This window comes from Ostrea edulis, chromosome 2, assembly GCF_947568905.1.
Source record: "Ostrea edulis chromosome 2, xbOstEdul1.1, whole genome shotgun sequence".
Taxonomy (NCBI): domain Eukaryota; kingdom Metazoa; phylum Mollusca; class Bivalvia; order Ostreida; family Ostreidae; genus Ostrea; species Ostrea edulis.
The window spans coordinates 105,867,143-105,894,853 of NC_079165.1; the positions used below are offsets into that span (position 1 = coordinate 105,867,143).

Below are 27,711 nucleotides of genomic sequence, written 5' to 3' on the forward strand. Positions count from 1 at the left end.
GGTCAGTGTATAATTGAAAAGATAAAGAAAAAGTTCTAGCATTACACGGGACACAGAATGTGCTTTAATCACCAACAGTATGTCATGATGTAATATTCCAAAGATCTGAGGACAATATCCATTAATATTCCAAAGATTTGGAGACAATATCCGTTATTATTATATAGCTAATAAATAGTCTAATATAAAATCTGCGTAAAATCTAGAGAATGTTAGCGTTCAATATCCTGAGAATTTATTGAACGCTAACTTTGCACTGCGTAAATTGTATGCGCCCGAAACATTCCGAGTATGAGCGTTCAATATTGACGTTACCGTAACGACGTAAACAAGCCAAAATGTCAAACGACGGTCCTCCGAATCTGACAGAGCCGGTATTTGATATTTACTTAAGCAAAATGTTTTACTGTACATAAATTATGATGTCCCCATTTACAAAATCAGTTTGCTTCATGCATTAATGACGGGTTAAATATTGAACAGTTAAGAAATGCATGCTGTTATTGAACACTGCCAATATTGATGAATTCTCGTCTATTTTGGAATAGTTTGAGTGAAAAGGGATATAATTTAACAACTAAATACTTTAGCTATATAATAAAAGGGTTATTGAACTTATATAGGTGAATATTGGCACTCGTTGGCTGTCAAAATGCACTCGCAAGCTCGTGCATTTTGACAGCCAACTCGTGCCAATATTCACCGATATAAGTTCAATAACCCTATAATAATATTCCAAAGATCCAAGGACAATATCCGTTAATATTCCAAAGATCTGAGGACAATATCCGTTAATATTCCAAAGATCCAAGGACAATATCCATGTCAATTGGAGAACAGAACAATTCATATTGAAACTTTGTGTTCGCAGACTTGAAATATTTGATAAACATTCTTCACTCAAATCATGATGATCTTGCATGATATGGTATGACCTTCACTTAAGGTTATTGATTTATTTTTTGTCATAGGAATTCGATTCTTGACAGATGCATGGCTTTACATTGCATGGAATTTAATAGTTCATACAAACAATGACATTGATTTAGGCATAATTTTGAATATGAACCAGTTTGAATAGTAACCCCATAAGAACAGTTGTAGTGTAATCGGATGAAAGTTGTTCAATATCCTGGTTATAAGTTCTTTGTACAATCTTCTCCGGGGGATGCTGAATTCAGATGCTGTCTCGTAATTTTGATGTGCTTGTACTATTTTTTGCCTTAAAGTAATGGACGATTTGTTTTACATAGGAAAGAACTTTATGTGGAGAAAGTTAAGAAACTGGAATCAGAACTGCTGAAAATTAACATGGAGAAGACAACACTGGAAGAGGAAGAAATAAAAAATGCCAAAGAACTGGATGAACTCAGTAAAAAAGGGTAATTGTTGGAATTATGTAAACATGTTGAAGAAGTCGTAAAATATGGGAATTAGGAGGAATGCTACACCAGAGAAATTGGATGTGTTTGAAAAGTGGGGGATATGTACAACAACATTTTGAAATCGAAAACTTTCAAATTTACTTTATTTAGTCAATAAAATGCAGTTTTCGTAGAAATAATATGAAAACATAAAAAAAAAACAAAACCTGCTGAACTCGAACCGGCAATCTAGACTTCAGCAGTCGACATTCTAACTTACTGGGCTACTCAACTAAGCATTTAAATGGAAAATGAATAGACAAATATAGCCGATATTTATATTTTCATCCATTTTTAAAAGGAAGTTGGCCATTATGACAATGTAGTATACCCCTTTGATATGAAGTTTACTCAGTGGATATACCGCCGCGATGGTCTAGAGTTAGAGCATTCACCCCGCATGTGGAAGGTCGAGGTTCGAACCCCGGCCACGATGGACGTTAGTCATTAACACAGGTAGTGACAATTCCATCGTCAAACACACTGTATCAGGTGTGAATGTCACGGGTCATTGTAGATTACTTTAAAAACGGATTGTCCCGTGTCACAGTAGGTGTGGCACGCTAAAGAACCCTCACTGCTCAATGACCGTAAGTGCCGAGCAAAGGCCTACATTTGAAGCCCTTCACCTGTCTTGGTGATGTATCCATGTGAGTGAAAATTGTCGAGGGACGTTAAGCAAGATACAATCAATCAATCAATCAATTGGATAAGATGCAACATATTTCATTGATATATGTATTATTTTAGTCAAAGAACTAGATGTGATAAGGACAACTTGACCCACACAATTGACAGTCATGCTATTGCTTTAAAATTCAGTGTACTTTTATATGCAAGAATACTGATGGAACTTGGTTGTTAAACTTACCTAGATTCAGAATCATAAAGATGACATTTCTCCACCAGTCATGGTATTCCAACACTAAATGGCTATTTTTCATGCAGTCATGGTATTCCAACACTAAATGGCTATTTTTCATGCAGTTTTTCTTTTAGAAAACATTGAACACAGGTTTTTACTGACTTAGTCTTTATGCCTAGTTTTTAAAAAACTTTCCACTATGTATTTTGAAAGTATAACATTTACAAAAATTAGTACATGGACCAAATTTGCATAGATTTAATAATTGTGTCACTCCTGATGTCGTGTTCTCCAAACACTAGTACTGTAAATATTGGTAGCAAATTATCTATTAAAAATGATAATGGACATGACTTATATTATGAAATAAAATCGGGTGTAGTCTTTCTTTAAAGCTTTAGATTTAAATGAAATAGCTAGGAAATGCTAGTATATGTTGTAGATTATCATGTAATATTTATATAATCAAATCATATGATAAGCACTAATTAAATTAAAATTAAATTTATAGAATTAAAATGATATATAAGATTAATTATGATGTACATCTTGTCATATATTAATATGAGATGTGCCAACTATTCATTATCTGCCAGAATTGAATGTTACATATATGTAGTTAGTAAGACACCATTGCAGAAGAGAGATTGTATATTGTAGCAAAGAGATATTGTAGCAAGAGATTGTATATTGTAGCAAAGAGATATTGTAGCAAGAGATTGTATATTGTAGCAAAGAGATATTGTAGCAAGAGATTGTATATTGTAGCAACAAGCTTGAACAGGAATTTGCAAGCTGGCAGGAGAAGATTGATGCACTTGACAGAGAAATGGAGAAAGTCAAGTAAGATCTGGGTCTATTTGGATCTTAACAATATTTCTGTAATACATGTAATACTTTCAGTCTATGGCTATGTGTTTAAATCTTTATTTTACAGAGAGACATCAGAAGTTGAACTACTCTTCGGTGTTGACAGTGAAAAAGTGGATTGGCTCATGATTGCCAATGTTATTGTAAGTAAGATATTTTGAAGTGAGTACTGTGCAAAAATTCAATTATGAGTAAAATTTAAAATCCATCATGTACAAAGTTTTGGAGTCCTGGTGAAGTCATGTACAAAGTTTTGGAGTCCTGGTGAAGAAGGACAGGGTTCTACTGTAAATCTTTTTTTATTTGGAAGATTTTATTTTTTACATATGGTACCTTGACCAGGGCTGGAAATGACAGCCTGTCCGACTGCCTTATATGGTTTATTTCTCAGGTGGGCAGGTACAATATTTCATATGATAGCATGGCGGTCAAGCTAATCTTAACAGCCAGTGTACTACAACAGTATATAAAATTAACGATAAATAGATAGATAGACAAAATCTATAAAAAATTTGTCTTGGCTACAGGGAGACAAATATTTTAAGACCGATTTGTCTATGGAATGAATAAATAGTCTTCAAGAAATGAAATGTTTTGATTGGAAAGAAATGTCAGTTTTTAAAAAAAAAAAAATCTTCTCAAGAACCTCAAGGGTTCAATCCTCATGTACTGTAGATTAAAATATGTTTACGTGATGAAGCCAAGGGTTCATCCACAATAGGAATTCGAGGTTTTTAATGGAAATTTGCAGCTGCTCAGGAGATTGACAATGAGGTCAAAAAATGCAAAACAAAGTAATCATAATGTTAGCTGGTTCTATAAATTCCTTAGTAAGTGTGGCAATGGATGACTGTGCATTCAAGTATGATATTCCACTGAATTTACTGAAGGCTGTTTGTTGTTTTTTTGTAGGTGCTACACATCATTGCTAGCCATTGGTTACAGTCTGTTTCTCTCTTAGTTAACCCTTGGCTAGCCACCGTTGAAAGGGAAATAGTATACTAAAACTTAAAATGGAGACAGGTTTCCCCCCAGATTTTTTTTCTTACAAAATTGAAAGAAATGAAATTAACAATGCCATGATAAATTGCTCATATGGTGCTATTCATTTACTCACTGGGGGGGGGGGGGGGGGGGGGGGGGAACCGAGGGGCCAGAAACTTTATCTAATAACTGGCTAGCTGAGAAGATTTTTCCATAGTTGTTGTGGGCTTTCCTGACTGCCGGTTGTGTTTCTTGTCATTAGTCTGATTTACAGTTTGCAGGTAAGCGTGAGGAGAGAGAGTGTGAGATCATGTGGAGGAACGTTTTACATCCCTCCATCAACAAAGAGAAGTGGTCCACCCAGGAGACTAAAGAGCTGCAGGAACTGGCCAATAAGTACCACATGAGGAACTGGCCCGCTATTGCTAAGGAATTAGGGGTATCTTGATATTGCTGTCATAATTGTCTTGTATTAGTATGTTTATAGCTAAAGATTCAACACTAGCAGCTGGACCACTTTGCATTGTATTTTTATTTGCTTAATTAAGAAACCCTAAAACAAGAAGAAAAGAAAAAAAGAAAAGATCATAGTGTTCAGAACTCTTAGATGTATTTGTGCTTGGAGTGCTAGATTAAAGTATAAAGATCAGGATTTATTTCTCTCTCTCTCTCTCTCTCTCTCTCTCTCTCTCTCTCTCTCTCTCTCTCTCTCTCTCTCTCTCATTTTTAATTTAAACATTAATGGTCTTATCATTTACTATGGAATAATATGAATTTGAGGTGACCATTTCAGGGGGATTGTTCAAATTTGTTTTTAGAGGGGGGGGGGGGTAACTTTGAATTTGGTTCCTGAAACATTGTGTAAATTGTAAATTTCATGGGATTTGAAATTCATAGATAGAGGTAACTACAAATTCTACGTAAATTTAGCCCCCACAAAATCTAATGATCCCACGATATACAGAATGAAGCTTTACCACAATTAACAGAATTTTTGGTTGTTAATGATTTTCAGACAGGGAGAACCCCTTTCCAGTGCCTACAGTTTTACCAACACAGTCTCAATGATGCGTGTAGCAACAGGTCAGCTCTCATCTTCTTTTTGTTTCATGTACAGTAACATCCAATTTTTACACGTCTCGTTTCATGTACAGTAACATCCAATTTTTACACGTCTCATTTCATGTACAGTAACATCCAATTTTTACACGTCTCGTTTCATGTACAGTAACATCCAATTTTTACACGTCTCGTTTCATGTACAGTAACATCCAATTTTTATACATAAGGATCACTGAGAGTTGTGATTGAAGTACTGTTTCTAACTTCAGACCATGGACAGAAGAGGAAGATGAAATGTTGAAGGAGGTTGTAGAGAGTGTGCGTGTGGGAAACAAAATCTCTTTTACTCAAGGTGAGCGCAAATTCCCAACACTGTAGTGAAAGAAAGTGAGATGCAGATTGTAGATTGAAAAGCAAATGTAGAGAACCAAAGACAATTTCTTACCATGAACCTGTAGGTTTGGCATTTTTTTTTTTCAAAATGTACAAAAATTTGGAAATTGTTACTTGTCAAAAGGTATGTTGAAAATTTGCTAGAATAAACAGCTTTATTAGCTCACCTGAACCGAAGGTTCAAGTGAGCTATTCTGATCACATTTTGTCCGGCGTCCGTCTGTCTGTCTGTCCGTCTGTCTGTCCGTCCGTCTGTCTGTCTGTCCGTCTGTCTGTAAACTTTTCACATTTTCGACTTCTTCTCCAGAACCACTGGGCCAATTTCAACCTAACTTGGCCAAAAGCATCCTTGGGTGAAGGGCTTTCAAGTTTGTTCAAATGAAGGGCCATGTCCCTTTCAAATGGGAGATAATCACAAAAATGCAAAAATAGGGTGGGGTCATTTAAAAATCTTCTTCTCAAGAACCACTGGGCCAGAAGAGCTGAAATTTACCTGAAAGCTTCCTGACATATTGCAGATTCAAGTTTGTTCAAATCATGGCCCCCGGTGGTAGGATGGGGCCACAAGGGGGGATCAAAGTTTTACATACAAATATATAGGGAAAAACTTTAAAAATCTTCTTCTCAAGAACCACTAAGCCAGAAAAGCTGAGATTTACATGGAAGCTTCCTGACATAATGCAGATTCAAGTTTGTTCAAATCATGGGCCCCGGGGGTTGGATGGGGCCACAATAGGGGATCAAAGTTTTACATACAAATATATAGGAAAAATCTTTAAAAATCTTCTTCTCAAGAACCACTGAGTCAGAATGCTGATTTTTACATGAAAACTTCCTGACTTAGTGCAGATTCAAGTTTGTTCAAATCATGGCCCCCGGGGATAAGATGGGGCCCCAAGGGGGGGATCAAAGTTTTACATACAAATATATAGGAAAAAACTTTAAAAATCTTCTTCTCAAGAACCACTAAGCCAGAAAAGCTGATTTTTACATGAAAACTTTCTGACATAGTGCGGATTCAAGTTTGTTCAAATCATGGCTCCCGGGGATAAGATGGGGCCACAATAGGGGATCAAAGTTTTACACACAAATATATAGGGAAAAACTTTAAAAATCTTCTTCTCAAGAACCACTAAGCCAGAAAAGCTGAGATTTACATGAAAGCTTCCTGACATAATGTAGATTCAAGTTTGTTCAAATCATGGGCCCCGGGGGTTGGATGCCCCGCCACAATAGGGGATCAAAGTTTTACATACAAATATATAGGAAAAATCTTCTTCTCAAGAACCACTAAGCCAGAAAAGCTGATTTTTACATGAAAACTTTCTGACATAGTGCAGATTCAAGTTTCTTCAAATCATGGGCTCCGGGGGTAGGATGGGGCCACAAGGGGGATCAAAGTTTTACATACAAATATATAGTTAAAATCTTTTTCTCAATAACCACTGAGTCAGAAAAGCTGATATTTACAAGAAAACTTTCTGACATAGTGCAGATTCAAGTTTGTTCAAATCATGGTCCCCGAGGGGTAGGATGGGGCCACAAGTGGGGGGGGGGGGGGGGGGGGGGGTCAAAGTTTTACATACAAATATAGAAAAAAGCTTTAAAAGAATCATTGGGCCAAAGAAGTTGACATTTACATGAAAGCTTTCTGACATAGTGTAGATTCAAGTTTGCAAAGGGTAGTTTGGGCCATAATAGGGACCAAGGTTTTACATGCAAATACAGTGGAACCCCGTTATTACGTTCCCCCTTTATTACGTTAGTCCGCATATTACGTTGGAATTTCAAAGCACAAAACCATTTCTTAACAAACCTATATAAAATAGACCTCGTTATTACGTTGTCCTAAAATGCCGGGACTCGGTATTACGTTGTAAAAATTCCGACAAAAACGTAATAAACCCCTAATTATTCAATAGTGATTCTCAAAATAATAAACCATTCACACCTTGACTGCCAGGCAGTCACCACGTAAATTTCCTGGTCTGTTTGGGGATCAGAGACGCTTGACTGATCACGCTTCGATAGATCTAGCGACATCAATACAGGTGAATACCCTGTATAGAAGCCAGTGGTAAACAATTAAATAATGTTTATTTAGAAATTGTACTCTATGAAATTTACTTCATTTTTCATATTTTGATAACCAAAGAAATAATTTCTCAACCACCTGCGTGTTCAGCATAGTGTGATTACCTTCGCTATTAAAACTCTATTCACGGACAGCTTTGGTACCAAACAAGAAAGACAAAATTTATCGTAGCAATGTTACAACCGCTTGGGTAACTGCTTGGACATAGGTGACTAAAGGTGTTCAATTAAAATTTTTTTTTCGTTGTTTGGACATGCAGCTTGGGTGTTCGTAAATCTCGTCCATACAAACACCAATCTATCGGCCGATTCGTGTACGGCATTTACCTCAGTGAATATTTTAAAATCCCTTGATGCGCACGTGATTTTAGTGCCATCATTTAGCGTTATAAATGAAATCTTCGTGCATCATTATATTTTTTTATGTGGATTGCGCTTAAATTGTTCTCCGTGCATGTTTATGTTGGTGAGAAGTGTGTAAGTGTTGGGTATCGTGTGCGTTTTGTGTCTATAGTTTTGTTGTTTTTTTGGGTGGGATTTTTTTATTGTGTTGTGTATTGTGTAATTAGAGAACTTAATAAAAACGATGTTTTGTTATTTTTTTTAATACGAATGTTGAATACGAACCGGAACGAGTTATTGAGAGAAATTTACATGAACGCATTGTTTTAAAGTTGAACAAAATGGCGGTCCAAACGAATGCAGAAAAAGCAACGTTTATCAAAACATCCTTATGTATCCTACACCGAAATAAAGAAAAGGGATAAGAACATGAAGAATTACGGACATTAAAGATAAGATGTAAATAAAACAAAGTATCATAGTCTTTTAAACAAAGAAACAGTAAAGATATATTTACACACCCCTTCACAGAGTACCAACGGACGATATACAATTTCCAAATGATAATTTTAACGGATTTCACTGGGAACATTTATTACGTTGCACCCGGTATTACGTTATTTTATCGTGACAAAATGGAAAACGTAATAACGGGGTTCCACTGTATATATGGAAAGTCTTCAGATATGGGCCAAGGTGACTCAGGTGAGCGATGTGGCCCATGGGCCTCTTGTTATACATGTATTTGTCAGGTAAAGTTTTTATTAACATTGTATGATGAGGGTTTGAACTGTGACGCTGCACGCTAGCATACTTCATGAGGTATGATGACTATGATATATGCAAACATGAAGTGTCACAGTTTATACCCTCATGTATTTTCAAAAATGAAGTTTATTTCCTGTGTTCATATTCTACTTTGATTTCTGCCTGAATCGTATTGTATTTATCAAGATCCATATGCGCATTGTTCCCAACTACAGCACATTCATAAAGAGATGGACATCACTACAATCTGCAAAGAGATATCAAAGGCAAAAACATTGGAAATGTAGATATTATAACATGTATGAAATGTAGCCCCTGTTTTGTACTCGGTGGATGATAGATGAATCATAGTATGATTTTGGATCTCATTAAACAGTGTCATACTTTTTGGATGGGAGAAGTCAGACCCAATGTTTCGCCAGATGGAACCAGATTAATCCGAATACAAAGAGAGGAAGATGGACTCTTCACGAAGACTGTGTAAGCAGAACAGCAAACAAAAATAGTAAAATTAAAAAATCTCATTTCAGGACAAATCCCTATTTTGCATGTGTAGAGATGTATAATAACCCGGGTTGTGCATACAGAATATGCCTTGTGGTTTCAAGAGAAATCTTCATTTTCAGTTGCTAATGACTGCAGTGCATATGCATGGTCCTAAGAATTGGAAACTTGTACAGGAATATGTGCCAGGCCGGACCTCTGTGCAGTGTAGAGACCGGTACATTCACTGTCTTGACCCCTCCATCAATGCTCCGGATACGTGGACCTACGAGGAGGACAAGAAACTGCTCAAACATGTCTACAGTCTGATGGAACAAGGTATGATCTGTTAGTTTATACTGTAAACATACTTTCATTGTATATTGCTAAAGGTATGATCTGTTAGTTTATACTTTAAACATACTTACATTGTATATTGCTAAATAATTGTTTTGGGGTATTTCCCAACATAAACACAGTAGGGAAATTATGAGTGAATTGGGGAAATTAGTATATCCTAGAGAATGTTCTCTTATACTTCTCTTATACTGACTGCAGGGAATCCCGTGAATTAGTATATCCTAGAGAATGTTCTCTTATACTTACTGCAGGGAATCCCGTGAATTAGTATATCCTAGAGAATGTTCTCTTATACTTACTGCAGGGAATCCCGTGAATTAGTATATCCTAGAGAATGTTCTCTTATACTTACTGCAGGGAATTCCGTGAATTAGTATATCCTAGAGAATGTTCTCTTATACTTACTGCAGGGAATCCCGTGAATTAGTATATCCTAGAGAATGTTCTCTTATACTTACTGCAGGGAATCCCCTGAATTAGTATATCCTAGAGAATGTTCTCTTATACTTACTGCAGGGAATCCCGTGAAGTGGACAAAATTGATATCGGAATTCCCGGGTCGCACGGACAATCAGCTGATAAGTCGATACAAGAGACTGCAGACCTGGCAGATGAAATCTTCATGGGTATCGGAACAGTCGGTAAATAACAACACAATGTCAGCCAGGAATTATTTACTTGTGCTGGTCTACACACCTCAGAGCAGTTCAAAACATCAAATACGATAAGACAATAGTCTGGAATCAGATGAAATGTTTCATCTCATATTATGTTTACCCAGATGCATTGCTATACAATTTAATTTGATTTTGAATTTTGCTGAATTTTACCCATTTATGCCTAATTTTAGATTTACTGAAGAAATTTTGATTAAGCAAAAATATTGAAATACACAATACGTAGTAACTATGCATACAACCAGACAAGTTATAACAAATTATGGCCTATATTGAAGTTATTTGAATTCCCCTTGCACATCAAATAAAGAAAAACAGCTTGTATATAATGTGATAAATATAATGAAAGAAGATTGTCTCTGGCATTTTGCTAGAATGGTGTTCTAATCAATGTATAGTAAAACACTCCTATGATGAAATGCTGAAAATGAACTATTTTGATTCGATATTCTGTAAATGTAATTTGTTATATCCATTAAGTTCATAATATGTTTTAAAACTACATGGAATGGAAATCACTTCACTGTAAGCAGGAATTCGTTCTATCTGTGTTTTCTGTAACTGTGTTCTACTGTACATGTGTATGGCATTGAAGACAGACTTACAGAAGTTTGAGTACAGAATTTTTAAAAACTTTGATATTGCTTTTGTGATTTTAAAGAAACAGCATAGAAGACAATTGGGTGTTGTGGAAGGGGAACAACTTGTGAAAGAAATGACAAAAGAGGGACCAAGCACATGTTTTAAGGTAGATGTTTTATAGGTCACCTGAGTTACCTGAGTGACATATTGTGATCTGTTTTTGTCCATCATCCTCCATCATGTGTGTTTTAAAACATTTGAACATTTTCAACTTCTCGGGTACTACAGTGTCAATTTTAATCTATAATGTATATGTAGTATCTATAGGCAAGCACAACAAATATAGTGAATTGAAGGGCAGGGCTAAAACCTCAAAATATTAATGATACAATCTTGAAAAATCTGCTTTATTTACGAACATCTAGCAGACAAACACCCTCTACCAAAATTGTGAAATTCATGGCCCCTGGATCAGGGCTTTGGGCTCATGTAATGGAGATGATTTTTTCTTTTAAAATCTTCTTGACTCTGGACACCAAAAATGAAAACTGAATGCTTTGTAATAATATGGATGGAGGTCTTTACCAGAATTATGAGATTTATGAACCTGTGTCAGGTTATTAAGCCCCAGGGCTTGGCTATATGAATCGTATAGTGAAAACAAGTAAAATCTCTTTAACCCAAAACATCTAGCAAACAAAGTAGGTACATAGCTCTGTCCCTGCAGACAGAGTTTGGGTGGCATATAGGAATTACCATGTCTGTTCATCATTTGCTCTTCCTTCCTACTCATGTAGAGGTCATAATTATGTATTGCAGAGACAGAAGGTTGTATTTATCTCAAAAGTTGCTCATTACCAGATAGTGTGTCATGACCTTGAACAAAGGTCATTTTACCCAAACTAAGGTCATTGGAAAAACAAGGCCCCTGCACTACATTGCTCATCTGCAGTTTCTCAATTATGTCCTTGCTCCGACCCAGAGTCCTGATGTGATATATTATATGGAGATGCTTGCATATTTATTTGACATTGTATCCTTGTGATTTATACAGGAATTGGTCCTGTTAGAACTGTTCTAGTTTATGACCAGATTGGTTGTGACCTTCAACAATTGCATATAGCCAAAATGAAAGTCATTGCTTAAAAGAATTGTGAATATATAGATATATTTGTCATTTAGAAACATGAAATGAACTTCCCTTTGGATCATAGCTAGAGTTTTGTATATGCACTAATAGCGCCATCAACATGCAACAATTTCGTTGTGTGATACTTAATAAATGTTATTAGTGTATATGTATATCTAAAATTACAGGTTTGTAAACATTTATTTTTATGCCCCCGAGAGCGAAGATCGGGGTGCTTATTGTTTTTGTCCTGTCTGTCATTCTGTAATTCTGTCATTCTATCTGAAACTTTAACCTTGCTAATAATTTTTAACAGTAAGTGCTAGAGCTTTGATATTTTACATGAGTATTCCTTGTGACAAGACCTTTCCGTGGGTACCAACATTTTTGACCTTGTGACCTTGACCTTGGAGTTTGACCTACTTTTTGAAAACTTTAACCTTGCTAATAACTTTTGAACAGTAAGTGCTAGAGCTTTGATATTTCACATGAATATTCCGTTGGTATTGAACCTTTTGACCTTGACATTTGACCTACTTTTTAATAATTTTTGGTCATAACTTCTAAATGGTAAATATTAGAGTTTGCATATTGCACATGAGCCTTTCTTGTGACAAGATCTTTCTATTGGTACCAAGATATTTGTCCTTTTGACCTTGGCCATCTTCAGAATTGGCCATAATCGGGGGCATTTGTGTTTCTCAAACACATCTTGTTAAATTTATAGGATATACATGGAAATAATTTTTGTTTTAATATGGAAATAGATTTTGTTTTACAATGTAATATGATTGAATTTCATTGTATCCTACACATGCTTCATTATGACCGTAGTACACAATATAACTTCACAGGAGACAGCTCAGTTATTCCCGGAGGTTGATAAAGAGGACTATCTAAAACAAATGGAGGACGAGAGAAAAGGTTAGACAACGTGTTTACAATTCTTATCCACAACAAAATGGATAAAATACATCTAACTTGTGTTTGTGTGTGTGTGTGATGGAAAATGTGGACATCACATAAAGAATACTATTTTAGATATTGGTCTCATACTCATTGCAATATTGATTTCTACTGATACCTGGGTTGAAAGGTCATAGGTCAAGGTCATGAACACTGATTGAATATAGCAGTGTTCTTGACACCTTGTATACATTACTATTGTAGTTTTTATTCTTACCATTGTTATGGAGATGACTGCAGGGGAAGAGGACTCTGCAAATTGATTTCCTGATCAAAAGTTCATAGGTCATTGTCAATAATTGAATACAGTAAATGTTGTAGGTCCAGTAGATTCAGCCACAAACTTGTTACATACATTATAGATGGGAAGAACTAGTACCTATTGATGTATTGGTAGAAAGACAAAGGACATGATAAATTAGATCAGTTAGTTATTGTTTTTGAATGGTAATGATTCCATGTTGACAGGTAGTGCCCTTGTTTACCTGTAGTTTTTGTTGTTGTCAAATCATGTAGTGAAAATTGCCTAGCCAGCTAGATGAAACATGCAAACTTAAACACCTTTATGGCTGAAGTGTATGTCTGGGCATTGTGCACTTAAAATGCAAATGAAAATGTGTTCAAATATACATGTATGCTGCAGATCAATGTAAATGTGTTCCAATATACATGTCTGCTGCAGATCAATGAAAATGTGTTCAAATATACATGTATGCTGCAGATCAATGTATCTTAAGATTTCCTGTCTTATAGGGGACATGCAGGATTTCCCGTAATCTTTCTCGATGACAGTTACATGTATGGCCATGTTTTCTTTGTTCAGGTGATTTAGTGGTTCCTCGGCCTCCATTGATGACTCGAAGCATCACTCGGTGTTTTAAATCAGTCTGGGATAGAAAGAAGCAACTACACACCCTTGTAAATCAACACCTGCAAAACCTGAACCCGGTCGTCCCTCATCACAGCACCGCCATTAAAGAATTCAAGTCATTTGATACTCTGGTATGATCTAGTTATTGCCTCCTTAGTTGTTTTCGGTAAATCTTTACAGGTTTGAACTTGTTACATGTTCAGTGACATAATCTTTACAGGTTTGAACTTGTTACATGTTCAGTGACATAATCTTTACAGGTTTGAACTTGTTACATGTTCAGTGACATAATCTTTACAGGTTTGAACTTGTTACATGTTCAGTGACATTGTGTCTCCTGACATTAATTGTACATGTAATGGAGGTAAAAATCTTCTTCACCGAGTTCCAAACTTTTTAGAATGGTCGTCATATGACATACATGTATTATGGGAAAGGTCTTGAAAAATGGAGTTCAAAAATTGGTTTGTTTACCCAGGGGTGAAGGTGTAGTAAGCTGTTCCAATGAGTGCAAAATATCCTAAGCACTGCAAACTTTAAATTACTACTGAAAATTTTAGGAAACATGAGTGATTAAGAAAAAATAATTCCAGTTTGCAGATGAACAGCACAATATCTAGTTTTAGTTTTTTGTTTGATAATGGGTCTTCATCGAGATAAAACTTTGTATAACTAAAGTATAAGTCATGGAAAAAGTGGTTAAAAATTATCGTAGTGTCTTTAAAATTACAAATGGATTGCTTGTTGATAGTTTTAGTAATTCTTTTTATATGCTCGCAATAAAAATGCAGGCATATTATGCTATACTGCTGTTGTCTGCCTGTCTGTCCGTCCATCCGTCTGTCCCTTTAACTTTGTCTTTGCAACTCCTCCTAAATCCTTTGGGGGATTTTGATGAAACTTGGTTTAAAGAAAGATCACAATGTGGAGCTGTGTATATCACAAGGGGAATGCTGTCCAATGTTGTTTAAAGGAGTTGTGACCCTTGGACTTAATTTTTTTGATTCAAAATATGTTGTCTTTGCAACTCCTCCTAAACCCTTTAGGGGATTTTAATGAAACTTGGTACAAAGAAAGATCACAATGTGGAGATGTGCATATTACAAGGGGAATGCTCCACCACTATTTTTGAAGAAGTTAGGGTCCTTGGACTTAGATTTATTTAATACAAAATACATTGTTATTGCAACTCCAACGAAATCCTTCTGTGGATAATCCTTTCTTACTTGTTCAAATTCCTGGGTCAGTAATGTATGCGGTCTTATCATGTACCGGTTTAGTGGTGCCCTATTTTTTTTTTTAATAAAGAAGTAAAGTGGTATGAATTTTATGTGAATAGAATAAAGTCCAGCAGAAGGCCATTCAGATGGTGATGTCAAACAACCCCAATCAGATCACTGTAAGAGACATGTTGAACCTGACCAAGAAAATCAGCAGAACTGAGAACTGTAGAGAGGCACGTATGAAGAGATGGGAGGGTGACATTCTGTACGATGAACAGATGAAGGATGTCCTCATCTGGAAGTGTTTTCATTCCCTCCTTGTAGAGAAAAGAATTGGAAGACCAAGGAAATTTTACTTATGTACGAGTTTTTAAACAGACACTATCAGGTTGAATACATACATTTCAGAGTATATAAATATATAACAGTACACTTCACAGTATATAAATATACAACAGTACACTTCACAGTATATAAATATACAACAGTACACTTCACAGTATATAAATATATAACAGTACACTTCTCAGTATATAAATATATAACAGTACACTTCTCAGTATATAAATATATAACAGTACACTTCTCAGTATATAAATATATAACAGTACACTTCACAGTATATAAATATACAACAGTACACTTCACAGTATATAAATATACAACAGTACACTTCACAGTATATAAATATATAACAGTACACTTCACAGTATATAAATATACAACAGTACACTTCACAGTATATAACAGTACACTTCACAGTATATAACAGTATACTTCACAGTATATAAATATACAACAGTACACTTCACAGTATATAAATATACAACAGTACACTTCACAGTATATAAATATACAACAGTACACTTCTCAGTAAATAAATATACAACAGTACACTTCACAGTATATAAATATACAACAGTACACTTCACAGTATATAAATATATAACAGTACACTTCACAGTATATAAATATACAACAGTACACTTCACAGTATATAAATATATAACAGTACACTTCACAGTATATAAATATACAACAGTACACTTCTCAGTATATAAATATACAACAGTACACTTCACAGTATATAAATATATAACAGTACACTTCTCAGTATATAAATATACAACAGTACACTTCACAGTATATAAATATATAACAGTACACTTCACAGTATATAAATATACAACAGTACACTTCACAGTATATAAATATATAACAGTACACTTCACAGTATATAAATATATAACAGTACACTTCACAGTATATAACAGTACACTTCACAGTATATAAATATACAACAGTACACTTCACAGTATATAAATATACAACAGTACACTTCACAGTATATAAATATACAACAGTACACTTCACAGTATATAACAGTACACTTCACAGTATATAAATATACAACAGTACACTTCACAGTATATAAATATATAACAGTACACTTCACAGTATATAAATATATAACAGTACACTTCACAGTATATAAATATACAACAGTACACTTCTCAGTATATAAATATACAACAGTACACTTCACAGTATATAAATATACAACAGTACACTTCACAGTATATAAATATACAACAGTACACTTCACAGTATATAAATATATAACAGTACACTTCACAGTATATAAATATATAACAGTACACTTCACAGTATATAAATATACAACAGTACACTTCACAGTATATAAATATATAACAGTACACTTCACAGTATATAAATATACAACAGTACACTTCTCAGTATATAACAGTACACTTCACAGTATATAACAGTACACTTCACAGTATATAAATATACAACAGTACACTTCACAGTATATAAATATATAACAGTACACTTCACAGTATATAAATATATAACAGTACACTTCACAGTATATAAATATACAACAGTACACTTCACAGTATATAAATATATAACAGTACACTTCACAGTATATAAATATACAACAGTACACTTCTCAGTATATAACAGTACACTTCACAGTATATAACAGTACACTTCACAGTATATAAATATACAACAGTACACTTCACAGTATATAAATATATAACAGTACACTTCACAGTATATAAATATATAACAGTACACTTCACAGTATATAAATATATAACAGTACACTTCACAGTATATAAATATACAACAGTACACTTCACAGTATATAAATATATAACAGTACACTTCACAGTATATAAATATACAACAGTACACTTCACAGTATATAACAGTACACTTCTCAGTATATAAATATACAACAGTACACTTCACAGTATATAACAGTACACTTCACAGTATATAAATATATAACAGTACACTTCACAGTATATAACAGTACACTTCTCAGTATATAAATATACAACAGTACACTTCTCAGTATATAAATATACAACAGTACACTTCACAGTATATAAATATATAACAGTACACTTCACAGTATATAAATATACAACAGTACACTTCACAGTATATAACAGTACACTTCTCAGTATATAAATATACAGCAGTACACTTCACAGTATATAACAGTACACTTCACAGTATATAAATATATAACAGTACACTTCACAGTATACAACAGTACACTTCTCAGTATATAAATATACAACAGTACACTTCTCAGTATATAAATATACAACAGTACACTTCACAGTATATAAATATATAACAGTACACTTCACAGTATATAACAGTACACTTCTCAGTATATAAATATATAACAGTACACTTCTCAGTATATAAATATACAACAGTACACTTCACAGTATATAAATATATAACAGTACACTTCACAGTATATAAATATACAACAGTACACTTCTCAGTATATAACAGTACACTTCACAGTATATAACAGTATACTTCACAGTATATAAATATACAACAATACACTTCACAGTATATAAATATATAACAGTACACTTCACAGTATATAAATATATAACAGTACACTTCACAGTATATAAATATACAACAGTACACTTCACAGTATATAAATATACAACAGTACACTTCACAGTATATAAATATACAACAGTACACTTCACAGTATATAACAGTACACTTCTCAGTATATAAATATACAACAGTACACTTCACAGTATATAACAGTACACTTCACAGTATATAAATACACAACAGTACACTTCACAGTATATAAATATACAACAGTACACTTCACAGTATATAACAGTACACTTCACAGTATATAAATATATAACAGTACACTTCACAGTATAGCCTTTAAATGTAAACCCATATTTTTACAGTCAGTCCAACAGGAAGAAAACCTTTAGTTGGAGAGGAGGATGAGGAAGAAAATGTAGAGAAGATCACAAATATAACATTAACCCTGTTAATGAATGTAAGTATCAAATGGACAGTGTTAAATGAATGGAAGAATAGAGAGACAATGTTTAGTAGAGAGACTGTCTAATGAATGGAAAAATAGAGAGACTGTCTAATGAATGAAAGAATAGAGAGACAATGTTTAGTAGAGAGACTGTCTAATGAATGAAAGAATAGAGAGGTTGTCTAATGAATGAAAGAATAGAGAGGCTGTATAATGAATGAAAAAATACAGAGACTGTCTAATGAATGAAAGAATAGAGAGACTGACTAATGAATGGAAGAATAGAGAGACTGTCTAATGAATGAAAAAATAGAGAGACTGTCTAATGAATGAAAGAATAGAGAGACTGTCTAATGAATGAAAAAATACAGAGACTGTCTAATGAATGAAAGAATAGAGAGACTGTCTAATGAATGAAAGAATAGAGAGGCTGTCTAATGAATGAAAGAATAGAGAAACTGTCTAATGAATGAAAGAATAGAGAGGCTGTCTAATGAATGAAAGAATAGAGAGACTGTCTAATGAATGAAAGAATAGAGAGACTGTCTAATGAATGAAAGAATAGAGAGGCTGTCTAATGAATAGAAGAATAGAGAGACTGTCTAATGAATGAAAGAATAGAGAAACTGTCTAATGAATGAAGGAATAGAGGGACTGTTGAATAGAGAGACTGTTTAGTGGAAGAATACAGGGACTAATGGAAGAATAGAGAGACTGTTGAATGGATAGAAGAATTGACAGACAATGTTGAATGGACAGAAGAACAAACTGATAGATGCTACAAAGGAATATTTACTAGATATGAATGAAATTGACACTGTTAATGACTGGTTCAGATAGACAGATGTCACTTCACAATGAAAATTTAATAGGATAGTCTTGAGATCTTTCAGTTGTCATTGTTAGTACTGTATAAGTGGAATTTTTAGTGAGACACAAATATTGTGATTTTCCCATTTAAAAAAATCGGCTCATACAGTATATATAAAACCCACAACTATGACACGTTTTAATGAGTTGTTGATTGTTGTAGGAAAAAATTGCTCTATAACATAAAACTTACTTTACAGGCCTTAGATGTCGATTATAAAGTGGCTTTGCAGAAGAGCAAGCATATGGACATCAGCAACCCTGCGGTAAAGGACCATATCAATTTCTTGACAAGGGTTACCCCCAACATCTTGCCAGCAAATACAACACAGAGACAACCAGCTAACGTAGTCATTCAGAATGTGTCTGCCACACAAGTTCAACCGTTGAACCCAGTCACTAACAGTGGACCCTCCAGCACCATGAATCAATCTACATCTAAAGAATCCAGTTCTGCACAGAATCCAAGTGCTCCTTCAACATCAAGTACCCCAAGTGCATCATGTGTTGCTAGTGCAGAAAAAAGACAGTTAGACTCAGTACAGAGTATGCAGTCTACCTCAGCTAGTCAAGGGAAAGATATTTCTAAACAAACAGGTGATAAATCTGTGTTGGGTAGAGGAACTAAAAGGAAAGAAACAGAAGGTAAACCTGATGATGAACTGGTGGAAGTGAAAAAATCAAAAGCAGCTTCGTCCCTTACTGACAAAACTAAAGACAATGCTAGAAATGTCAACAGGAAGAGCACAGGTAATTCAGAAGATTCCAACAAGAAAGGTAACAATCCCATTGTTGATGGAAGATCATCAACATCAGCTGCTAATTTGAATCAGCCCAGCATGAGTCATACATCAACAGCCAATCTGTCTACCATTCCAGCGGGGACTAGAATCATAAAACTTCCTCCAGGTGTAAAACTCAAACCAGGTGACAAAATTCAGGACATTTTAGCAGCTCACGGACAGGCTACAACTTCACCCCAGTCACAACAAGCACCTGCAAGTCCACAAGTTTCCCAAGGCCCATCAAGTGGACCACAAAAACAAACTATCATTGTGAGAAAACCTACCAGTAGTGCCAAGGCGACAGGGGTATCTCAATCTCAGGGACAGAAACAAAGCGTGGTTGTAATCAAACCTCCGACTGGAATGCAGGATCCCAACAAGGTAAAAATTCTTCCTCCTGGAGCTATCACCACATGTGCTTTTAAGAGTTTGTTGCTACACAGAAAATATTTGATGAAGAAAGCTGATGAACTTTATAAGAGGCAGTACTACAAAGTGCGAGGGGAAGAGCTCCAGAGGAAAATTAATGTGGAGGTGGCCAAACAGTCGGGTTCCATGAAAGTGGAGGAGGGCATTAGTGAGAGCGCTTTGAGTGCCGGAGCATTGAATGAAACTTTACATACTACAGACAAGTCCATAGCCAGTTATGTAGCGGCTAAGGTAGTTAAAACAAGTGATAAAAACACTGTACGACATGATGCTCTGGCAAAAATTAGAAGAACCAAGGATTATAAAATGTTGCAGAAGAGATTTGAAGCCTTGTTTGCATGGCCTGCTCTTTTATCCACTATTCACCCTGAAAATGTAGATAACGTGCCAGACAAAAAGGGCAATGACAACCCAACAACCACTTTACAAAAGGGTGCAAAAAAAAGGAAATATCCAAAGGTGTCGGTGAAGAAAGGGGTGCCATATGTAATCATGGACAGAAACGAATTGGATCAAGCAGTTGTCGAAGAAACGCAGACCAAGCCAGTGAGAAAGAAGAAAGTCACGTAAGTTAGTTTTGTCAAAAGTCCCTGCACTGCAGCTCTTGGTAGATTCTGTGGATATATCGGATTGACTTTGAAATTAAAACAACCAAGATCAGTCTGTGGTGGCATCCAATTCCTTTGTAGTTGGGGCTTTAAGATACTGTTCTCACTTTGTAGTTGGGGCTTTAAGATACTGTTCTCACTTTGTAGTTGGGTCTTTAAGATACTGTTCTCACTTTGTAGTTGGAGCTTTAAGATACTGTTCTCACTTTGTAGTTGGGGCTTTAAGATACTGTTCTCACTTTGTAGTTGGGGCTTTAAGATACTGTTCTCACTTTGTAGTTGGAGCTTTAAGATACTGTTCTCACTTTGTAGTTGGGGCTTTAAGATACTGTTCTCACTTTGTAGTTGGAGCTTTAAGATACTGTTCTCACTTTGTAGTTGGGTCTTTAAGATAGTGTTCTCACTTTGTAGTTGGGGCTTTAAGATACTGTTCTCACTTTGTAGTTGGAGCTTTAAGATACTGTTCTCACTTTGTAGTTGGGGCTTTAAGATACTGTTCTCACTTTGTAGTTGGGTCTTTAAGATACTGTTCTCACTTTGTAGTTGGGTCTTTAAGATAGTGTTCTCACTTTGTAGTTGGGGCTTTAAGATACTGTTCTCACTTTGTAGTTGGAGCTTTAAGATACTGTTCTCACTTTGTAGTTGGGGCTTTAAGATACTGTTCTCACTTTGTAGTTGGGTCTTTAAGATACTGTTCTCACTTTGTTGAAATTGATAGAATGGATGATAATCGCTGATAGCTTTGATGATTACAATAATGTAATAGAATGGATGATTGGTCTGTGATAGCCACTTACAGAGTTTTCTAGAGTATTCCTTAGTTTGAACAAGATTGAATCTTGACTACATGGGGATGCTTGCATAGTAATTTTATGAATTGCTGATGTGGTTATTGAGAAGAGGATTTTTTTAAAAAATGTTCATCTTTTGTAAAACTGTAAATTATTATTTTGACCTTACCTTGCTGAGGGATATGGTATTTGGGTAATGATTGAATAAACTTAGATTCTCGGTATATCAATCTAATTAGAATTAGATCCTTTGATCCGCTCATCTACTATCGTTACACAAAGGTGTAGCGATAGTAGATGAGGGGATCAAAGGATCTAATTTTAATTAGATTGTCGGTATATAAAGGAGCTTTCTTTCAAGTTTTGGACTTTCTGGTCCAGAAGTTCTGGAAAAGATATTTTAAACGGTGTCCCATTACCAAGTCATCTCTGCTTTGAATGGGACAGCCCCCTTTAGTTGAATAATCTTGAATCTCCTTCATTCAGTGATGATTTGTTTTAAGTAATATTTTTTTTGTTCTATAGAAGACGTAGAGATGAAAAGTTTTTGAGTAAAAGTCATTGGTGGCTTTCTTTGATGGACAGTAACTGTGATAGAATCAGAGAGAATATTTCTCGTGGTTCTCCCTCTGATTGTTTACTGGAATCTTAGAGACCAGAACCACCTCTATTGTGTTTTTTTTATTTTTAGGAAAACAAACTATCCTTGTTTGAAAAGTAAACATTCATGGAGAAGAAGTGTAATGAATAGAGAAATGAAGAAGGTAAAAAGGGAGGCCAGATTGAAAAAACTGAGAGAAACATTGGAGAGAAAGAAAAGGGGAGGTAAGAAGACAATAATAGAGATTGATGTGATGGAACATAATGCTTGTGTATGTACAGGAATGCTGTACCATTTCAATCTTTTATTTAGAGTTCCACCCTCCGCAGAAGACGAGGAGAACAGCAGTACCATGCAGTACTCGCCACAGTGAACGCAGAACTGTTAAAAGACGCATGGCATACCATTCGGAACCATCAGATACTTCTTCAGTGGTGCCTAAGAAAACAATGAGGGTCTCAAAAAAGAGAAAACAAGAAAATGGTGGAAACAATCTTGATAACAGCAACTTCCAGTTACTAGCAGGAGATAACAGCAACTTCCAGTTGCTAGCAGGAGATGCAGTTGTACCTGTAGCCCTGATTAGTAACATCTCATCGTCCATCACCTCTGGTAATGTCCCCACTAGTCATGAAGCTGGAACTATGTCAGCACCCCAGACATTCACACTGTCTCAACCAATTACAAACGTTAGTGGACAGTTGTCTTCAGCATCAAATGCTGTATCAGCATTCGCAACATCTTTCCCACTTCAAGGAGCCACATTGCCAATGGTAGCAATAACAGACATGCACTTTCAAACTGTACCTTCCACAAGCGGTGATGGCGTGGCTCCATTGATTCTTGCCATGATGCCATCTGCTGTGGGTGATGGTCAGTTAGTACAACAAGGTGTAGAGAGCAGCGAATCACAGAGAACAGCCATCAGTGGCGGTCAGAATCAGGTTGTCCCAGATAGCAACCAAACGTAATCCGTGAAAATGTATAACTGATTAATTCACCCGCCAGTCTCCACAGCCACCAGTGGCTTATAGAATCAGGTTGTCCCAGAGAGCAACCAAACATGATTTGTGAATAGGTGTAACAGACAGGAGTTGCTGCAGAATTAAAAATTCCACAACTTCTCGATGATGGAAAGCCATAGCCTGTACACTTTCAGAAGAGAGTGGCCACTCGGGAGCATGTTCAGGGCTGTGCTCAAGATCGTAGCTGTTAGGTTAACGATATCTAGCACTACTTTGTAGACCACTCAATTTAGCTGCTAGGAGTCCGATTTTAAGTACAGGCTCCAGGGTCTTAAAACTTGGATGAGTTCAGATTTTATCTCGGTCTCACTGTTTAACTACTGTATTTGTTCCTTGTCAGAAAGTGAGACTTAGATTAAACGTGAGCTTGTTGAAGTTATATATATCTCTAATGATAAGTCATTACAACATGTCTTTTGAATACAAAAATAATCGATGAAATCTGTAAGATAAAGGAAATCTAATACTCAAATCTCAATGGTAAAGCATAGTGTTAACTGAGGTCGTCTTGATTTTGTTCTTTAGCCAGTAAATAATGTGTGTAAAACATTGTCTCCACTGATGATTCAGAGAGAGAAAAAACTTGTTATAAAAATAAATAGATGTACTCACTGATGTCACTTGGTGTATTTTTCAGCAAATGAAACAATCATCTGTGTAAGTGAAGAACTTATTGTAATGTACAGTTCAGCATGGTCAAGTCTGATTTTATGGAATTTGAGATTTGAACTCTTTTTTTTGTGTGAATTTCTTAAGATTGGCCTATGAATGTAAATTATTATGTGTACTAAGACATGTTTTCACTTTGCTGTACAAGTAGCTAGTTTTGTTTTGAATTAAACATTTCTGTTGACTGCATAAAACTTTTTTTCCTTTTCTTTTTGTTCCCTGCTTCTGCAGTTGTTTTGTGGTCAAAAGGTTCATATTGTAAGAAATCATTTGTGGACGATATCACAAATATCTTTTTAGAGATTCAGCAATGAAATTTTCCATGAAGGGTTTCTATCTCTGTCAAGGTCATCACCTTGTGTACAGTAATGGAGCCTCTGTAAAATGTGTTTTGTCTTTTAAGGTCACATCATTACTTATCTATCATTTTCTACAGTGCTCGAGCTGGGCTTCGCCATTTTCGCCAATGGCAAATTTTTTTCAAAAATGGCGAGAGAAAAAATTAAAGTGGCGAAAATCCCTTTTTGCAATAAATTGTATTTTAAAATTTCCTTTGTCAGTGACACATTATCGCCTGTTTGTTTATGCAGTCAAAATCTCTTTATTCAGTCAACGCATGCGACCAGAAATCTCGCGTAGCTCCAGTGCACACAGAGCTGGTCACGAAGGCCAGATAATACCCTCAGGTAATGTATGGCTGCAAAAAAGTCGGTGATTATGTAATAAAGTACATGGGACAGCTGTGTACCCTGCTGTGGTCAATTGTTTAACATTTAAAGTCTTATTCATTATCGTGTTATCATCTCCACATTGATGTCAATTCTTAACCACAGAACCGACCGGTAATTAAATTGGCCGTATTATTGTGTATAATGTATATACATCAATTGTTTGTTTTTGTGGCCAAGCTCATTAATTACAAGATTTTGATTTTGATGTGTTTGATTTTAGTTCGAATATTTCATAAACAATGCGGTCGGTCACCATTGATATGGTGATATGGTGTTATTGGACAGTCACATTGCAATTTTAATAAAGAATTTTCTTTGAAGTTCGGTGCGCAACAGTATAAAAATGCTAATCTCATAAGACTATGCACCCCATTCTATTTTGACACTAAACTTGTAGCTTCTGACCCTAGTCAGTCTAAAATTCAAAACATATCTATGTTTTGCTTTACTGTCAACCCCACCTGCTCAAACATCTGATTCTGTCCAAATTGCAAAATCTTCCATACCAAAACAGAAATCTAGTTGGGAATGGTTGAGATATGACTCTAAATTGGGCTTGATATTTTGTGACGTCTGCATTTCAGTCAATGTACACAATGTTTTCACTGAGGGGTGTAGCATCATGAAGTGTATATTTATTTGATTTATTATCTGATTTTTGATTTCCATTATAGAATTTATCAAAAAAATCAACTTCTTATTATTTCAGAAAGAAGTGTTTAGGTATGGTAGCTGGATATGATTAAGTAATGTAATGTAAAACTTATACGGTACCAATTTTGATGCACCAGATGCGCATTTCGACAAATAATGTCTCTTCAGTGATGCTCAACCGAAATGTTTGAAATCCGAAATAATAATGAAGTTTTAGAGCTATTATAGGGAAAAACTGTGTGCCAAGAAAGTGGAGTCAAATTCGTCTAAGGATAAGAGCTATGCGTGAGGGAGAGAATCCTTAATTTTAAAATGCATTTCTAAATTTTATAACAGCAATTAAATATACATCCGTGTTTTCAAGCTAGTAATGAAGTACTTGGCTACTGGGCTGTAGAGACCCTCGGGGACTAACAGTCCACCAGCAGAGGCCTCGACCCAGGGGTCATAATGTAAAACTTATACGGTACCAATTGATTCAAAATTCTAAAATCAGTGTAATGAATAAAATAATATGATGGAAATAATAGTAAAGCATGAGATTATTTGCGCCGCACAGCACCCCGAAAAAGTGGCGAAAGGGAATTTTGGTCCAGTGGGAGCACTGATTGTCTATCACAAACTACACCGCCAATTTACACCATATTTTGACTACGGATACATGTAACTGTTTACCTGATCAAGATGTAGGGCTCACGGTGGGTGTGACGGGTTGACGGGGGATTCCTACTCTTCCTAGGCACCAGATCCCATCTCTGGTATATCCAGGGGTCCAACTCTCTATAGTAGTTATGAAATTGATCACTATGGAGTGCCAAATTAACATAAACTCAAATAATTGAATATATCTTCAATTATTTGAAGATATCAATTCAATTATTGCTCTCATCAATTGAATTAATGTGCGCATCAATTGAATTATGAGAGCAATAATTGATTTAATGCGTGGATTAATTCAATTATTGCTCTCTTCAATTCAATTGATGAGAGCATCAATTTCGTAGAAATATTACTCGCAATAATTAATTTGGAGCTCGGTATAAATAATTTGATGATCTCTTTAATTCAATTGAAGATATCTTTAATTATTTACAATGTTTTTGAATAAGGAATTAATGCGTGCATCAATTCTTTTAAAGAGAGCAACAATTCAATTAAAGAAATCATTAATTCAATTGTGGATATGTTGAATTGAAGATATCTTTCATTATATAGTTGCTCTCTGTAAATGAATTATTGCTCTCTTCAAATGAGTTAAAGATATATGTGTGCATTATATCAATTATTGCGCTCTTCAATTGAATTGTAGCGTGCATCAATTCAATTGTTGATATCATTAATTCATTTTAAGAGATCATTAATTCAATTAAAGCACATATTAATTCAGCTGAAGAATTAATGCTATCATCAATTCAATTAATGCATGCAATAATTCAGAATTGAAGATATCATTAATTACTTGAAGAGATCTTTAATTAAATTGTTGCACGCATGAAATGAATTGATATCTTCAAATGATTGAGTTTATGTTAATTTGGCACTCCATAGATCACTGTTCATTATCTTCACCTTTCATTTGCTGTGTAGCACCCTTTTGGGTTGCCTAGTGGGATAAAATTGTAAATTTCATGATCAAGTGGAAGTTGAACTTCAATCTATAAGACTCGTACAATCTGTTTAAAAATCTTTACTCTTTGAGATCTGGCATGAAAACTAGATACATATTCACAATGATTGTGAAGACGGTAGACCTCTACTTCCAAAATTTTAAGGTCGGGGGTTCTGACCCAATAGTGGGGCCATTTGGGTCATATTGTGAAAATGCACTAAATTTTGAAAAATATCTTTACTCTTTGAACACCTTGAAAACCAACTTGTGGATGAATTCATTGTGTAGGTCCAAAGAAAGAAAATTTGGGTAATGAAAATAACTATTATTTTGAAATCTTGCACATAAACTGGATGCACAGGAATACTGAACATGCAGGCCTTTACCAATTTTTTTATACGCCTGTCTTTAGACGGGACATATTATGGTATAGCTATGTTTCTATGTCCGTCCATTTGGGGTTTTCTGTTTCTAATTAT

The 27,711-nt window shown here is 35.1% G+C and overlaps 1 protein-coding gene across 1 annotated transcript in view; it reads left to right on the forward strand.

Annotated features, from left to right (window-relative positions):
* The window catches only part of LOC125680444 (uncharacterized), a 32,583-nt gene extending 8,151 nt beyond the window's left edge, over positions 1-24,432 (forward strand). The window contains exons 7-23 of the mRNA XM_056155937.1: positions 1,254-1,382; positions 3,058-3,132; positions 3,227-3,302; positions 4,418-4,582; positions 5,159-5,226; positions 5,475-5,557; positions 9,179-9,282; positions 9,429-9,624; positions 10,162-10,286; positions 10,984-11,070; positions 12,888-12,957; positions 13,823-14,001; positions 15,210-15,453; positions 18,378-18,472; positions 19,531-21,110; positions 22,635-22,768; positions 22,857-24,432. Coding sequence (XP_056011912.1) covers positions 1,254-1,382; positions 3,058-3,132; positions 3,227-3,302; positions 4,418-4,582; positions 5,159-5,226; positions 5,475-5,557; positions 9,179-9,282; positions 9,429-9,624; positions 10,162-10,286; positions 10,984-11,070; positions 12,888-12,957; positions 13,823-14,001; positions 15,210-15,453; positions 18,378-18,472; positions 19,531-21,110; positions 22,635-22,768; positions 22,857-23,515 — 4,069 coding nt within the window. The 3' untranslated portion in view covers positions 23,516-24,432. The remainder of the gene's footprint in view (positions 1-1,253; positions 1,383-3,057; positions 3,133-3,226; positions 3,303-4,417; positions 4,583-5,158; positions 5,227-5,474; positions 5,558-9,178; positions 9,283-9,428; positions 9,625-10,161; positions 10,287-10,983; positions 11,071-12,887; positions 12,958-13,822; positions 14,002-15,209; positions 15,454-18,377; positions 18,473-19,530; positions 21,111-22,634; positions 22,769-22,856) is intronic.
* Positions 24,433-27,711: the final 3,279 nt, after the last annotated feature.